At 32.2% G+C, this 16,710-nt stretch overlaps 1 protein-coding gene across 1 annotated transcript; it reads right to left on the bottom strand.

Annotated features, from left to right (window-relative positions):
- Positions 1-5,550: 5,550 nt before the first annotated feature.
- LOC133200503 (uncharacterized) lies at positions 5,551-15,963 on the bottom strand. Its single transcript, XM_061336290.1, has 5 exons — positions 15,696-15,963; positions 15,433-15,540; positions 11,607-11,745; positions 10,700-10,860; positions 5,551-5,633 (listed from the first exon to the last, which is right to left on the bottom strand). The coding sequence occupies exons 1-5, from the start codon at positions 15,961-15,963 to the stop codon at positions 5,551-5,553; spliced, it is 759 nt and encodes a 252-aa protein (XP_061192274.1).
- Between the last annotated feature and the right edge of the window lie 747 nt (positions 15,964-16,710).

Here is a 16,710-nt window from a genome sequence, read left to right as displayed (position 1 = left end):
CTTCATGAATGTATTAAATGCATACATTCTCCTTTGGACTAAGTCTTTGGTGAGAAGCTTACGTTTGTTGATTTATGTTTTGTTAGAGTTATCTCTCTTGTGTCGTGCGGATAACAAATGTATTTAGCACGACCGTCGTGCGAAGAACGAAAATAATCTGCACGACCATCGTGGCGATAGACACTCTCAATTAATTCTTAGGTAAAAAAAATCTCTAGATTTGGGGTCTTTTAGACAAGAGGCTCAACTGAGTCATATTGGTTTTCCTTGAGAGAAAGATGTTTACAAGATTTTTTTTCTCCTCTATACAGGTATTCCTATATAAACTTTTGATCCTACATTTTGGACCCACCTACTCCTTGAACAAGGACTTTAACAAATTTAAATTTACATTTTCTTTGGATGCTTGGATATTCAAAAGTTGATTTATCATACCCTAGTAGTTTTTTACAATTTTTTTTTTTTAAATATTTTTTCCAATCTTTTTTAATTGGTGGTTATTCTAAAAGCAACTTCATTTGAATTCTCCAGAATCGTTTCGGAGCGATTCTGCAGTTGTCTGCTACATATTGCAACTTTATGGTAAGCATTCTAATTGTGGTAAGGGAATGTTCTAGGATAACGCAAAATATGTAATTACCGCTCTCAGTTGCCTGAGTCAAGTTTCTTAATCTGCACGTCATAAAATATGAACAACAAAAGTCTGCTAATCCAAAATATGTCCTCCTATATATTCCTATGTAAAATCTTTTGTCCTTTACTGTGGCACCAAACCAGAGGCCAAGACTTGAAAAAAAAAGCACCTACCTGAGGATGCTCATATGACTGATCATGACTCTGCTCTTTTTTTCGTATATTTTTGAGTAAAAAATCCTTGTGCACTCATATGAAAAATTTCAATCTCTATAATTATGGCCCCATCCTAGCCTTAACGGCAATGATTGAAAAAAAATGATTATGCATTATCCGAGGTTGCTTGGATATAAATATGACTAATCAGGATTCTACTTTCCTTGGAAGATATTAAAGATTTTCCACATGTATATCCTTATGTTAAATTTTAAACACTAGTCGTAGACCTTGTCCTAGCACCAGGGGTCATAATTTGAACACATTTCATTCTACACTACCTGAATATGCTTGAAAATTAAATGTCAAATCATGATTTAGTTCTTGTGAGATTTTATTTTGTTTTCTCTATGTGAAAACTTTCATCATTTACTGTGACCCAGCCTTAGCCCAATAGACAATGGCTTGAACAAATTGGATTTTTTAAATACATGTACTTGGGATGTTGCATAATTATATGATAATTCATGGCGTTATTATTCTTGAGAAGACGATTTAAAAAAAAAAAAAAAAAAAAAAAAAACTGATTATTAACTTGTACAAATTTGGACTCCTATTTTGGTCACATCCTATTTCAAGAGACCGTTAATTGAACAAACGCGAATTTCCACTATATCAGGAAGCTTTCATGGTTTCATCTTTCTTGAAATAATTTTTTAAATGATGCCAGTAATTACCTGCCCTCAAAGAGGATGAAGCTCTTTATTTGAACAAACATGAATTCCCTGCACCCAAGATTTCTTTGTGGCAATTGTGGTTGAAATTGCTTCAGTGGTTCTGGAGAAGAAATCGAAAATGTGAAAATTAAGTTCACAAACTACACAAAACAAATGGGCATTTTCAATTAGAGAGCTCCCTTGACCTTTCAGGTAACGTGTTTTAAAAAGCAATAAGGGTTATGATAATCTCTTGAAGTGGTGGTTTCAAAGTCTTTAATGGTTTCACCGAACGAATTTATTGTACAAGGAACATAATTTGGTACGTCGCTGAAAATTTCTGAATGTAAATTTCGCAATTAACATTTCTGATCACTATAGTCGAAACAAGTATTCTATACCCGTGGGTTTTCTCATTTTGAATAAACGATTTTAAATAGTTAAATGCAACTTTGAACTTATTTGATAATTTTCTTTGCATTCTAATTAATGCTCTCTTACGAACATTAATGTGCTGCAAAGAGCAAAGGAGTGTAGTCCACTGGGTAATACATGTATTATTAATTTATATATTTAACAAAGTCAAACAATAACTTTGATCTCTACAAGTATGCCAAGTAATTTTTGATATAGTGATTTGTTTCACCTTAAAAAAAAAGATATTTTAGAAATGAATTAACTGAAAATACAAAGCACATCATTACACAAAATAAAGACAATTTATCCGATGTTTTTGTGTAATTAAATCCCAAACATGCCATTGTTGTCGTTACATTTTTGACGGTATTCTATTGAATTATATAAGAAAAACGGCCTTTTTGGCTCGTTTTGAGGCAAGGTTTTGTTTCAAAAAATATCAATAACTTTTAAATGGTGCAGACGAAATTATTTCCCCTTTGGTATTTTAACAAAGAATTGATTTGAAATAAATCAATGTGAAAAAAATTAATATGTCTTCGGGTTAGTTTTCGTGTAATTTAAATGTGTATAATTGCTTTTATATCGCAAAATGTAACAATTTTAGGAACGACGTCATAAAATATCGCGACGTCATGCTTGACGTCGCTAATATCTATCCGGTATTCAGTGCAGAAAAATAAGATAAAATGATTTTTATAAAAAAGAAATTCACGTCTATATGCTTTCAAGTGACCCGTGAATCGTATCATAATAATTCAATATCAATGAAATGATTATTAGACATGCTTCTCTTAAGATTAGGGGTTTTGTACGTCTTATATTTGTTAAAATTCTCGCAAGGGACATAAAACAACACTCAATCCTTTAGTTTCTTTCTTCCAATTTACTTTCTTTATGTGTTGTTTTCTTACCGTTTCTTTTCTGCCTGTTTTGTTTTGCTTTTTTCCCCTTAGATTAGACGTATATATCCTTACATTTGGCTGTTTTTTTCTTCTTTTTTCCAGCGTGCTGGCGAAAAATGGTATTCTTTAATTCAAGTATTTAAAATGTTTTTATTTAGACCATACAGCAAGGCGCTCAAATCTACGAATTTCTGCCAAATATCGTCTCGGCTAAATACAATATATTTTCAGTATATATTTAAACAAAATATCTATTTTTACATACCACATTTTCAGAGGGGTAAACGGGACGAGGATATAAAAATTCATTTTATCTGACGTAATCAACAGCCATTTTTTTTAGAACATGAATTCTACTTGTTGGACATGGAAAGCAATGTAGCGAATAAAATCTGTAGGTAACTGCATTGCAAGCTGTTGCTTAGGGGACTATCAATTCATTCGGGGGGGGGGGGGGATGGGGGGTGTGGGGGCTTACAGATTTTGGAAATAAATAATCTATCTTCGACTGGGCAAGAAAATAAATAATCTGTCTATGACTAGTTCTAGCACCCCCCCCCCCCCCCGGGAGTTTTCAACTTTCAAATTGATGTTTTTCTTACTTTTTTTTTTCTTTTGCTTGTCAGAATTTATCAGTGAAGAAGAAATAAATAATCCGTCATTGTTTTTTTTTTTTTGGGGGGGTGGGGGGGGTGGGGGGAGGGTGGTGGCAAGTTTTACCGAGTCAGATTGTTTATTTTCATGTCAGTGAAATACAGATTATTTATCCCCCCCCCCAATAAATAATCTGTCCTTGTTTTTTTTTTTGGGGGGGGGGGGATAAATAATCTGTCCTTCACTGACATGAAAATAAACAATCTGACTCGGTAAAATTTGCCACCCCCTTCCCCCCCATTCAAATAGTTGTCCCCTAACAGTAGGTCAGTGTCGCTAAAAAATTGTCTTTATGCTTCATCGTACCTTAGCAGTGCATGTATTTAATTTATGATAAACTTGTAGATCTTTACATTTTAAAAATATCCTTTTTAAAAATAAAGTTTAATCTTTTGATGTAACAGGTGTATTTGCGATTTTTTTAAATAATGGCTTTTTTCTTAATGAAATAAATTGTTAATTCAAATACGATCAAAGGAAAAAAAAAGGTCAGATGAACCTTGTGTCCATATCGTTTTGCGATACCAAGTGAAAACAAATTAATCGGAATTTCTCCGGCCTTTCCGACAAGCCGAGAAACAACTACTTATTTTTCCAAGCTTGCGGGAAAGGCCCAAGAAGATGCGATTGATAATTATGACGTCATAATCAAATGTGCACAAGAAAGTCGCCCAAATCATATAAATTGCGTACCCAGTTTTAACGACGTCAGCAAACCCGCGACCTACGTTAAAATGCATTTCTGAAAAAAAAGAAACGTCCGTATAAATGTTGATAATTAAGCTTTTTTCACAAATCTATTTAAACTTATATGGAGGTAATTTTGGCTCTCCGGATTGAGATCAGGGGTAATTGGTCAGTTTGTGAAGTGTTACTGTTTCTAAAAACACCATGCCGTTACCCCGACTGTCATGTAATTCTTTAATGATATTAAATAAATCACTGTTGAGCACTGTGAATTAGAACATGTATGTCTATCTTTTGCCGTTATCTATTAAATTATATTATTAGACAAGCATTGTACATTAAGTGAAAGTTCAGACAGTTTTAAATATGGTAACAGTGCAGAATGAACTTTCTCTCTTTCTTTGTAGGTTGTTAAACGTCCCTCTCGAGAATTTTTCACTCATATGGAGACGCCATACTTGCCGGTGGAGAGCTGCAAAATTTTGTCCTATACTCGGCACTTACGGCCATTGGGTAGGGAGGGATCTTTTTCGTGCCAGCACCTACTGCGACACGGGACCTCGGTTTATACTGTCTCATCCGAAGGACCGGTCTCCACGTCCCACAGTGGGATTCGAACCCGCGACGTAAGGATCAACTCCTTACTCCGCGACTCTAGAGCAGACGCTCTAACCACTGCGCTACGCGCAGAATGAACTGGTGTGCCATCTGCTCCGGGAAATTACCAATATCTGATTTTACAGGCATGCATGCTTTATGTTTTTCTTAGTTTTTTCTTGTCTAATGAAATTGAAATAAAATATATGTACTTATAGTTTCCTCATCAAGATAAACAGAATGTTTCCAGCTTCTAACGTTTTTTAGTCTTCTTGTGAATATGGCTAAGTACTTGACAAAAATGTCAAAAAATGTGAACATTTGTATTTTGATACGATTAATCGGTGGGAACGTCTTGCGGTTAACCGATTAGCAATTCTGTTTTCGATTACCATCCCTAAGATGATTGGTAGATAGATAGATAGATAGATAGATAGATAGATAGATAGATAGATAGATAGATAGATAGATAGATAGATATTGCAAAAACATAATTTGTGTAGAAGGAATATGTGTAAACAATTAAAAGAGGTGGGATTGAATGAATAACAATAGAATTGATATTGATGTTAAATAGTTTTATGTTAAAAACAATCACCGTCTAGTAGAACAGCTGCATTTGGAAGAAATATTGTATGATTATAATATTTAAAAATATATATATAAAACGATAAAATTTGCACTTCATGAGCTAAATCAAGTTTTTGAGTATCATATATAAAATGTTAAAGGTTAAGGTTTAGTCTGAGATTTATTTACTAAAAAAAAAAAATTTTGTCATAGAACTAAATCGTCGATTTGTTTCCTTCAAATATTTTGACATCTGATGCCTCTGTGTTAATTCTTTTTTCCATTAACGACGTAGTTCCTGAAAATCAAAACAGAGCACATTTTAATATGTCTGTATAAGGTAAAAAGTTCTAATCAATATATGCCTAATTTCCTTTGATCTACCCTCCATTAGACCTTGTAAAGTTCAAAATATCTTTTAATTAATCTTGTCTAAATAAAGGACTTTCCTCTTTTAAAGAAGAAAAATCTGATTTGCTTTCGATGTCAAAGAAATTCTCGCGGCGCCGCCCTACACTACGCGGTCATTGAGAATGGAAGTGAGATACAGTTATTTGGACATTAGTTTTATTTGAGGATCGTTACCAATACACATTGTAATGAACTTAATTTTATTTATAAAGCACATTTTACAACAACTCTTAAATTAACTAAACTGCCCTAAGTGAAAAAAAAAATATTAACATAGAAAGCACATAGAAATTCCAGTGGCATTGAAAGCAAGTTTTTTGACTTGCCTAGATAGCAGAGCGGTCTAGCGCGCTGTTCCTGTACTGCTAGGAGACAGATTCCGTAGGTCGATGCTGGGTTGGAAGTGGGTATCCTCATGAAAGTGAATTTCTTTGTGCTTTCTATATTAATAGTTCTTCACTTAGGGCAGTTATGTTAGTTTAAGAGTTGTTGTAAAATGTGCTCTAGATAGATATATAGATAGGTATATATATATACACTGAACCAAACTTCTAAATGTTCACCTAACAATTTTTAAGTTATAAAGAACAAATGCATACAATAAATAATTTCTTTAATTCATGGTTAATGATGCTTATTTCAGTTTGACGTTGCGTAAATTTCATGTAAGTATCTCGTCAGACTTTAAAGCGAAGTATCAAGGACATGAAGAACCCCCAAAATGAAAATTCACATAAAATAATCTCTATGGCGTAAGACCACCACTCGCTCTAATTACTGCAAGACATCCTTTTCTCATGGATGCTATGTACCCCTGAACAGAAGGTTTGCCTATCTGCTGCCACACCTACTGCATGAATCTTTCTAAACGTTGAAATTGTGTAAAGGAGGGGGGGGGGGGGGGCTTTGACATTCCTTTTCAAAGTCCCAAATATGTTCAATGAGTTTCAGAGCTGGGGATTTGACAGGCCACTGCATCACACAGAAGCCTTTTGGTCAACACTAAGACCCTCCTTGGGCGTCTCTCACTTAAGTGTACCTCTTTAAGGATGATTCAGACTGTTTGAGATGATACTGGACTGCCATGAGCACCAATTTGTTGTCATTTTCGTACCATTGATGTTGCTGATTTAAATGTTTTTAAAGTGGTTCAGGACCATGTAACAATCTTTTAACTTGGTTGTGACGCAAAACCTTGGCCTCAGACGAAGATCCTGGTCACTTCCGGTTTGATTAAATTTTGTCCAAAGCTTTCAAATTGTGATAAATTGGCGATAAAAATGACACACAACCTATAGAAAAATGTGTTTAAATGGATTTTTATTCAGGTTGTTAATTTTTAAAAGTAATATGAAGGACAAATAAACACTAAAATAAAAGTGAGTGAAACGTGTCGTAAGGATGATCCAGATATCAACATTGCAACGGCTTTCCCTCCTTCCTCAATGGTCATTTTGCCCATGTTTTGTGTTTTTTAGTTAAACCAGTTGTTAAAAATTGATAATGGTCACTAAAAGTAGCTGATTACACAAAACACGTGCCGTAAAGTACAAATTTATTGATTTTAAGCTTCGTCACGGGACATTGGTTTTCATCGGTGATAATTGATTTTCTTTCGACAATTGTTGAGAAGACTCATTGGTTATAATAATTTCAAAATATCATACCATTCTATCGTGTAGTTTTTAAATTAATACAATTATTAGAGTGAACACTTAGAAGTTTTGTTAAATATATATATATATATATATATATATATATATATATATATATATATATATATATATATATATATATATATATATATATATATATATATATATATATATATATATATATCCCATGCTTACCCTTTATCCTGTGGATATGACTCGACTCATTGGATAAATTTTTCATATTCCACAGTTAAGTGCAGTTGTGACGTCACAATGTTTTTTGCGTTAGAGTGATGAAGTAAAATGAAGTCTTTTATAAAACTGTAAAACTGTAAAACATTCGTTGTGAAGTATTAAGCATGGGATAAAAAGAATCTCCCATGATTTGTAGTTGGATATGACTTTTATCCAATTCAGTGTGTGTTTTTATCCCCTCACCAAGGCTCGGGAAAAAAAAAAAACACACACACCTCGTTGGATAAAAATCATATTCAACTACAAATCATGGGAGATCCTATATATATATATATATATATATATATATATATATATATATATATATATATATATATATATATATATATATATATATATATATATATATATATATATATATATATATATATATATACCTGTTTCTCTGTATGTATTTGGCTCTGATGAATGTTTCTCTGCATTACAAGTATCTAATAAACAAGGAATAGATTAAGAATTAGCGAAACTGTTAGAACTTAATCTAACAAGTAAGAAAATTTATCCTTTTTTTCACTTCTTGCTTCTCTGCATTCAAATCGAAAAGAAATTACATTCAAAATTTATCTATTACTGCGATTTATTTCTTGGCCACTGTTTAAAATTACAGGAAGAAATGACCTTGTTTTATTTTATATATGCCATAGGGTTAGGGGCGTATTAATATTTTCTGAGAATCACGAGGTACTGATAGGTTAGTTCTAGCAATAAGTAAGGTAACTTTATTGCAATTGATTCATACTAAATAGGGTTACTTAGTCATCCTGATTCTTATAATGTCACAAGGAAATGGTAAAATGAAATTGTTTCCGGGCTATAAGTAACTCTTAATTGTATAAATTTTAACTTGAATACGCTGTTGTTGACAATTTTATTGAATGTCAAAATGCACTAAACTGCCAATGAGCGGCTGAAATTAGAATACAATTCAATCCATACTTTATGAAAACAATGCATGTTTTCATCTATATTTGAAAAAAGTTAAATGGTCAAGATCTTTATCTGTTGAAATGAAGATTAACAATTTTGTTTAAAAAAGAAAGATTCAAAGATTCAAAAAAATTGTCTTAATGGACATGTAATGCATTGGTTAAAGAAAAAAACTTCAAAAGACCCAACTCTGGTTAGAATGCTGGGTTAACAAGGATTACTTCCATTATAAGAATACTAAAGAATACAAAGTATATAATTTATACAATTTTGATATGAATACATTTCAGATGTTATATTTTCAAGACAACTTAAAAGCCCAAGCATAAACTTAGTAATTTTTTCCACAACAGTTTGTGGGTCAATCTCAATGATTTGAAAATACATACCAGTAGTGTTAGTACTATTTAAGACCCTTTTCTCTTGTCCATTACTTGTATTTTTGTATAAGTATTGATGGTACTGGTCCAGTGCATGATGTTGGAGAAAATGTCGAAAATTATAAACTTAAGATAACAGATGATATACTGGAAAGGATTGACGGAGAAGCAATCGCTTCGGCTTCTGCTTAATAGGGCACAAAATACTGCTGTTATATTTGCTAGCGAGGTTATTATAACGACCATTGAAAATTTGAAATGCTGACTTTCAACGATGTTATTAAATCCCTGTAACAACAATTTATCTGTCTGTAGCCTACCTCGGTTTAAAAAATTAGAGTATGCCTTTGAATATGGAATAAATTGATCGACATAAACACCACATGCAGGTGGTATCGGAATATTACCATGTAAATAAGAAAAGTTGGCGATTGTAATGCTGATGTCATCTTGTTTGTCATATAAAGTGGCAGTAGTTAGCTAGCCCTTGTTATTATCGTCTTTTATCAGTAAAACATCCAAACAAGAAAGAGATGTGGTCAGACTCTGTAGTTTTTATAATTAAAGTTCACATGGATATATAAGATATATCGAATTAACATGTGAATGGAACTTACTATTGTTAATTGATAAAACGTCGTGATATATCTCAATATCGAGTTTAGGGCAACAGTGAATGAATTCTGCTTCATAGGAATATAAAAACAGGTCGGCTAATAAAGGAGCACAATTTGTACTTTTCAAAATTCCAACTGTTTGTCTGAAGACCTGGTCTCTAATGACTATATAGATGTTGTCAATAAGGAACTCCAACATCCTTTTGGTATCAACTTCAGGGCACTTGTGTGTAGAATCAGAGTGAATTTTAACAGTCATTTCTTTGACGACAATCACAAGAAATGAAAATTTACGAATTAAGAAGCAGTAGCCTTGATATCAAAATGTCTCGATTTTAAATTATTGTGAGAAATAGATGCATAAAGTGTAGAAAAGTCATACATTTTGCTTTTACTGACTCTTGAAAAAAATGATTTCAATTTTTTTAAGTTCTATGGAGTTTTTGAGAATACAGGCACATTTGATTTTCACCATATCTATAATATGCAGTAGCACAATTCGTTTGAAGTCTCCCTCCTTTACAACAGTTTATATTTTTGTAAGGAGTAAAGATAGCGGCGTGGTGCACTTGCTGGACCAGGCAATATATCTTAAGTTTGTTTGTTAAGATTTTTATGAACTTTGGAAGCCGAGTATGGGTAGGGTGGATCGAACTCATCTTCGTTGACTGGGATGTTAAATACGTGAAGTCATGATATTTCTTAGATTTTTCATACCTATCTAAATTCTTAAACCCTGTTTAGATTATCGTGAGTTTTGTGTTTTGAGCTGAAATAATCAAGACATTTCTAACCCTTGACGGGCTTATTTAATAAATTCTATAGCTTAGCTTATCAACGAAAGACAGACCTCAGTTAAGGGTGATATTGCAACATACAATTTTATCTAAAATATCCTTTACCAACAGATTTTATGCATCATTTTTGATTGCAATAATTGGTTCTGTATAGTAAGTAAACAATGTCTTACTTTGAAATTAGATATTATGGTTTCAATAAAAAGAGTAATTTTAGACTCATGTAATACATGTATACAATTCTCAATGTAAGAATTGAGGAGTATTTATTAACATAATGATTCAGTACATGTATTTTGATTTTAAATTCAAATTTACTTACGCTTTATAGCTTGAAGTTTAATAAATAAAACAACAACAATCAGTAGTATCAAGAAGAACACGACGGCAGTGACTATGAAGATAATCAAGGGATCTTCAAGTTGCTCCTCGCTATGAACTCTGTTGTCCTTTATTTGTGTAACTGGTTTATCGCCCTTCATGCTATATGAAAAAGAAATAAATTGTTTTCTTTTATACATAGGGAATTTTAAAGTATTTTCATTGGTTATTCCATACATCAAATTAGTGTTTCTTAATAGTTAATTACAAAAGAGATTCCATGGAAAACACAAGTTTTCCATGCCTCTCTTAGTTCATTATGATGCCAGCTGTACTTTGATTATATACAATTAAAAGAAATACTTTAATCGGAACTGTATTAGACACACGGACAACACGTACTTTGCATACCTTATAATTAAATCTTTTTGTGCAATGCTAGTTGTAAATTGAACACAATTAAACAATCTGTAGCCTTGGAAAAACTGTTACATATCGGGTGATATGATTTTGAAGAAGCTTAAATATTCTATCAAAATTGAATTTGATAATGATAAATTCTATTCAAGATTGGTTTAGGTTGTGGAATGACTGATAAAGATGATATCTGATTTATTTTCGATGATAGAGGATTTGATGGGTTTTTTTTTCGGAATAATCTCTAACTGTAGTCGATACCATTTGTTTCTCTTCTCTTGAATTAAATACCTCAGATTGGAATATGAAAAAGACCGGTTACTGCATAGAGGCAGAGCATTTGCTTCGGAGGTTCGTGGTCAATTATCATCCGCAGCGCCACGTCAATTCTAAGACATGGTAGTTACTGCTCTAAAAGATTGAGAATTTTCTAACAATCTGCTTTCTCTATATTGAAAATGAACGTTTTTCATACGAAACAAAAGCCATACCTGAAAAACCCTTCACTGCTTGGAGTTGTAGAAAATTGAATACGTTTGCTGGCAGTAAGTGTTGATTTATGAACATTTTTATTAATTCCTGCATGTGAAGCTTGCTTTTCTTCTTTCTTAAGTTGGAAGCATTCTTTATCTATTTAAATGAGAATAGTGCATAAACGTACAAATCACTTTCATAACATATCAGCTAGAGGGGAACATCTGATAAATCATTATCCGACTTGTGTGTTTCTGTTTGTAAACAAGTACATGCGTACATATAATATAAACTTTCTATAACCTAAACTGTTAATAACTTTTGTCTATCATTACAATAAACAGATTAAACAAGATGTGTTTGTGAAACACTGATTCCCCCGTATTGCAACTTAAAGCGAAGGTTAAACTTTCTCAAATGCAAATCAAATATGTTGGTACCCAAAGAAGTCCAGAGAAATATACCTGTGAAATAAGAAATTCCTTGCAGCAACCATTGAAAATATGTGGAAAAGGTTTTTTTTTTTTCAAAAGTAAGTCAAACATTAAGGTCAAGGTCATATGTTCAAAATTAATGATGCCCCAGGAAAGGCCTTCTCACAACAAATACACATGTTACATATGGAAGCCCTTGCACAAACCATTCAAAAGATATGGCCAAGGATAAAGTTTTTCAAAAGTAGGTCAAACTTCAAGGTCTAAAGGTCAAAGTTTTCATTATCAGATGGAAGGTCTTGTCACAAGGATTACATATCTGAAATATGAAAGCCCTAACACCAACTGCTCAAAACTAAACCAAGGTTAAAGTTTTCCAAAAGTAGGTCAAACTCCAAGGGCAAGGTCAATGGCCAAAAATTGTTGGTATCTGAATAAGGGTTTTGTCTCATGTAGTACACATGTGAAGCAGGAAGGCCCCAGCACCAACTGTTCAAAAGTTATATCCAAGGTTAAAGTTTTCCAAAAGTATACCAAACTCCAAGCTCAAGGTCAAAGGGTCAAAATTGTTGGCATCCAAAGGAAGGACTCGTCACAGAATTACACTTGTGAAGTATGAAAGCCCTAGCTTTAACCGTTCAAAAGTTATGACCAAGGTTTAAGTTTTTCAGAAGTAGGTCAAACTCCTAGGTCAAGGTCAAAGGTCAAAGTTGTTGGTATTCGAAAAACTTGTCACAAGGATTACACATATGAAATATGAAAGCCCTAACACCAATTGTTCAAAAGTTATGACCAAAGTTAAAGTTGTATAAAATTTTGCAAAAGTAGGTCAAAGTCTAAGGTCAAGGTCAAAAAGTCAAATATGATGGTACGCAAAGAAAGGTCTTGTCACAAGGAATACACGTGAAATATGAAAGCCATTGCTCCAACCAAACAAGAGTTATGGGCAATTTTAAACTTTTTGCGGACAAACTGACAAACAGACAGCTAGACGGAGGGACAGGGCAAAAACTACATACCCCCGAGTTTACGATACGGGAGCATAAAAACAACTTTAATATTGGTCCAAAAGTCTTGGAAGCAAGGTCTGGAAATAATCACAAATGCCCCTTAATATCAGGATGATGGAATCTATAAGGTACAAAAAAAAAACGTTCAAAGTATTTTAAACACATCTCCTGCAATTTGTCTGAAACCAAGATAAATGACTTCTACATGTTATTATATACACAATGACTTTTCAACCACACTGCCTTATTTTGGAAAACAAATATTTAATTGCATTCCAGTTCAAGAGGAAAAAAAATATTTTTCTTCTTTTTCAAAAAAAAAAAAAAAAAAAAAAAAAAAAAAAAAAAAAAAAAAAAAATCATTGCATGGAACAAAGTCTGCTTTTAGCATGAAGTCTTGTTAGATTTAACCAAGAACAAGCATGAAGCAAAAAAAATATGTTTCCACAGAACCACATGTTCATTCTCTATTTTTTCAATTTAGAAAATCTGCAAAAATCACCTTGCTACAACAATGGGTAGGCATCTTAGAGAGAGCAATCTGATCTGGTTATAACCTGTGACATTATATACACCATCATCTGTCTAACTTATTTTTGACTCTCCCAAATCTTTTCCAAAATAGCGATACTGGTCTTCAACCCTAAGGGACGGAATCTTTGATCTGAAACATTTGCTTTTTTTTTTTTTTTTTTTTGCTTTAGAAAAAAAACAATAATACTTTTTCAAAAGTTTTCTTTTTTGTTTTCATTGCATAAAACGGCGTAACTTTTTTTCAATATTTAAATCAGCCACAAATGTGAACACAAATGCATTTTCATTATTTAAAAAAAAGATAATAATATTAAAAAACAGGAAGAGCCCTGTCGTTGAGGAAAATTTGTCATACAATATGTACATGTGAATTTTTAATTTGCATGAAAAATTAATCACATTAAACAGGTGTATAGCAGTAATATTTTAAAAAGTTAATAAGACAATTCAGATTAAGCATCCATTTATACATATAAATGTATTACTTCTGTGTAAAAATTAATGTCTTTTGATTAGTTAATGTACACAACATTTTACTCTGTAAATTAATGAGGTGTAATTAGTACATTAATTGGCATCTGTAAATTAATGGGTGTGAATACATGTACGTGTAACACTTTCAAATGTATTCAATAAAAGCATCAATTCTACACGGTTCAGTTTAATCAACAAGAGGCCAGTGGTTCTTAATATTCATCTGATTCATTTTGGCTCTGCAGCCATGAATCGTGTATTGAAAGATTTTTCCTTAGTATAGACCATGACAAATTTCGGACTTATACCGTGACACTACTTTAGTCCCAACGGGTCATTTTATAATCAAACGTAAATTCCAAACTTTATAAGAAATTTGAATCTCAGAATACCACATATGAACATGTATACATACGGTATGTAAAAAAAAAAAAATCAAATTATAACAAAGCAGGTAGTTTTGTCATGTCCGTCCTTATCCCTCTAACCGTCTTTTTTCCCCATTTTTTAAACTTGAAGTTAGGCTGAGTTTAATAGATATCACTTATGACCAAAACTTCACTATCTTTCACTTTGCGTTTAATATATTTTCAGTATGTACAAATTCAATTACGTAATATTTTTTCAAACCTTGACTTTCCTTTTCACCTAGGTTTTCAATTATCAAGATCTTTTATGAAATACATAATTATTGGAAATTATTGATACTAGCAATTAAGCTTTTTCGTTTTTTTTTTACCTTGGTATAACATACACACTTGACCTCATATTCCTTCTTTTGCATTTGCCCTTGGTTCCAAAGAAACTTATCAAAATATTTAAAATATAGTTCATCTTATTGGGCTGCATGAAAGATTACTACATATAACCCCATTTTTATTAAAAACTCTAGTCCAAATTAAAAGAAGTCTGATCTCCTATTTAGCCCGATTATACCAACTGAAGCTCATGTATATTGATTTATTAACATTTTCCCGTTATTTCCCGATCATGACAAGGAGCACACGGCGGGTGTGACCGGTCGGCAGGGGATGCTCATTCCTCCATGGCACCTGATCCCATCTCTGATGTTTTGGAGGTCCGTGTTTGCTCTGCTCCTGTTTTGTATTGGTTAATGGACTTTTGAGATTGAATACTGTTCGTTTTCTCCATATACTTCATTTAAATAATTGCTTAATAAACTTTTTGCTATCGAAATCAAGATTTACAATTTTTCAAGATTTTTGCTGCTTATCAATTTTGTATAGTAACATACTCTATGCATGTTATATTTACTTGTAATATTTTATTGTGTATTATTTATGACTGTCACGCAAAGAAGTTAAATTTTCTGCAATCTAATGCATGCCCGTTTTCATAAGGAATTTAGAATACTATCCAGATTAACTTACATTTATAAACATTGGAGGAGATATACTTGAAAGGACAACTCTTGCATTTTTTTTCAGTATGTTCCTGGAGAAATTGGCCTCCAACTGTGAATTCTGTACACTGTCCACCTTAATCATTTAAATTTAAAATGAGGAAGAATAGCCATTATAAGCCAAATACACAATATGAATGAGCTAGAAATAATGATAGATTTCAGTTATACTTTATTTAACAATTCTTTCTGGACAAAAAAGTAAAAATATTAAAAGAAGAGAAAACTTACCTATTATGTCTACAACAGGTGCACACAGTTCGACGGTACCATTACCTATTGCATTTAGGACACAATGGTATCTGTATTTTTCAGCTACAGTGCAGTTCTGTTCGTACTGTTCACAGTTGGATATTTTTTCTCTTTCACCCCATTCCCTTTTAGTGGCTGGGCATTTAACATTATATTTAGCAGTAGTTAGAGAATGTGGACAGGGTGATTTCTGAGGAGCAATTATCACAAAGGATTTCTTTAAATAATCAGTGATTTCCTCAAACATTGTGAAAATGTAAAGCAGATATTGTTTGACTAAAAAGACATAAACCATATCTACTATCTTCTTATGACAAAAATGTATTTAAAAAGTTTGTAAAATATGAACAGTTGCAGTCAAAATATTTTAAAAGCATTGAAATTCAACTAAACAGTTTTTTATTTCATATTTTTCTTTTGCACGTTAATTATTATTAATAATAAAAAAAATCACAATACCCCTACTGTTTGTCCAATAGTTATGTATAAGAAGAGAAGACCTGCTCTGATGATCATATTGAAATTCTGTACGCAGGTACATGTAATAGCTGATAATTTCGCTCGGATTCTGAAAAAAAAAAGCATTTAACATACTCGTTCTTTGTTATTGTTTATTTGTTTTTGTTTGTTTTGTTTTTAAATTTTATTCATTTATTTATTGTTTGTTTGTTTGTTTTTTTTGTGTGGTTGAAATAAGTTTTTTTGTTTATAGATTTTCTTGCTGATTTTCAACAATATATTTGTATGTCTGTAACTATATAATACTGGGCTAAGATTTGACTCAAAATATGTTTGTTTGTTTGTTTGTTTGTTTTTTTTTTTGTTTTTTTTTTACAAAGAAAATCACTCAATAATATAACTTGTTATATCTCTATTAAGAATACTCTAATTTGATTGGCTTGTTAGAAGGCTTTTAAACTCAATGATGACTCAAAAAGTACCGTTTACAGCAATAATGACCTAGGACTCATTGCACGTGGGGTATAATGACCCA

The sequence above is a fragment of the Saccostrea echinata genome, unplaced genomic scaffold, assembly GCF_033153115.1.
Source record: "Saccostrea echinata isolate AGI-Se365-2 ecotype Australia unplaced genomic scaffold, CSIRO_AGI_Sech_v1 ptg000040l, whole genome shotgun sequence".
Lineage (NCBI taxonomy): Eukaryota > Metazoa > Mollusca > Bivalvia > Ostreida > Ostreidae > Saccostrea > Saccostrea echinata.
Note: the sequence above shows the minus strand (reverse complement) of the source record. Positions and strands in the feature narration are given on the sequence as shown.

Excerpts from the sequence above, each read along its gene's own strand:
- LOC133200503 (XM_061336290.1), bottom strand. The coding sequence starts at position 15,963 with ATGTTTGAGGAAATCACTGATTATTTAAAGAAATCCTTTGTGATAATT. Across the intron at positions 15,541-15,695 it reads ACCTGTTGTAGACATAATAG|GTGGACAGTGTACAGAATTC; the intron begins GTAAGTTTTCTC and ends TAAATGATTAAG. Across the intron at positions 5,634-10,699 it reads TAAACTTCAAGCTATAAAGC|GAACTACGTCGTTAATGGAA; the intron begins GTAAGTAAATTT and ends TTTGATTTTCAG.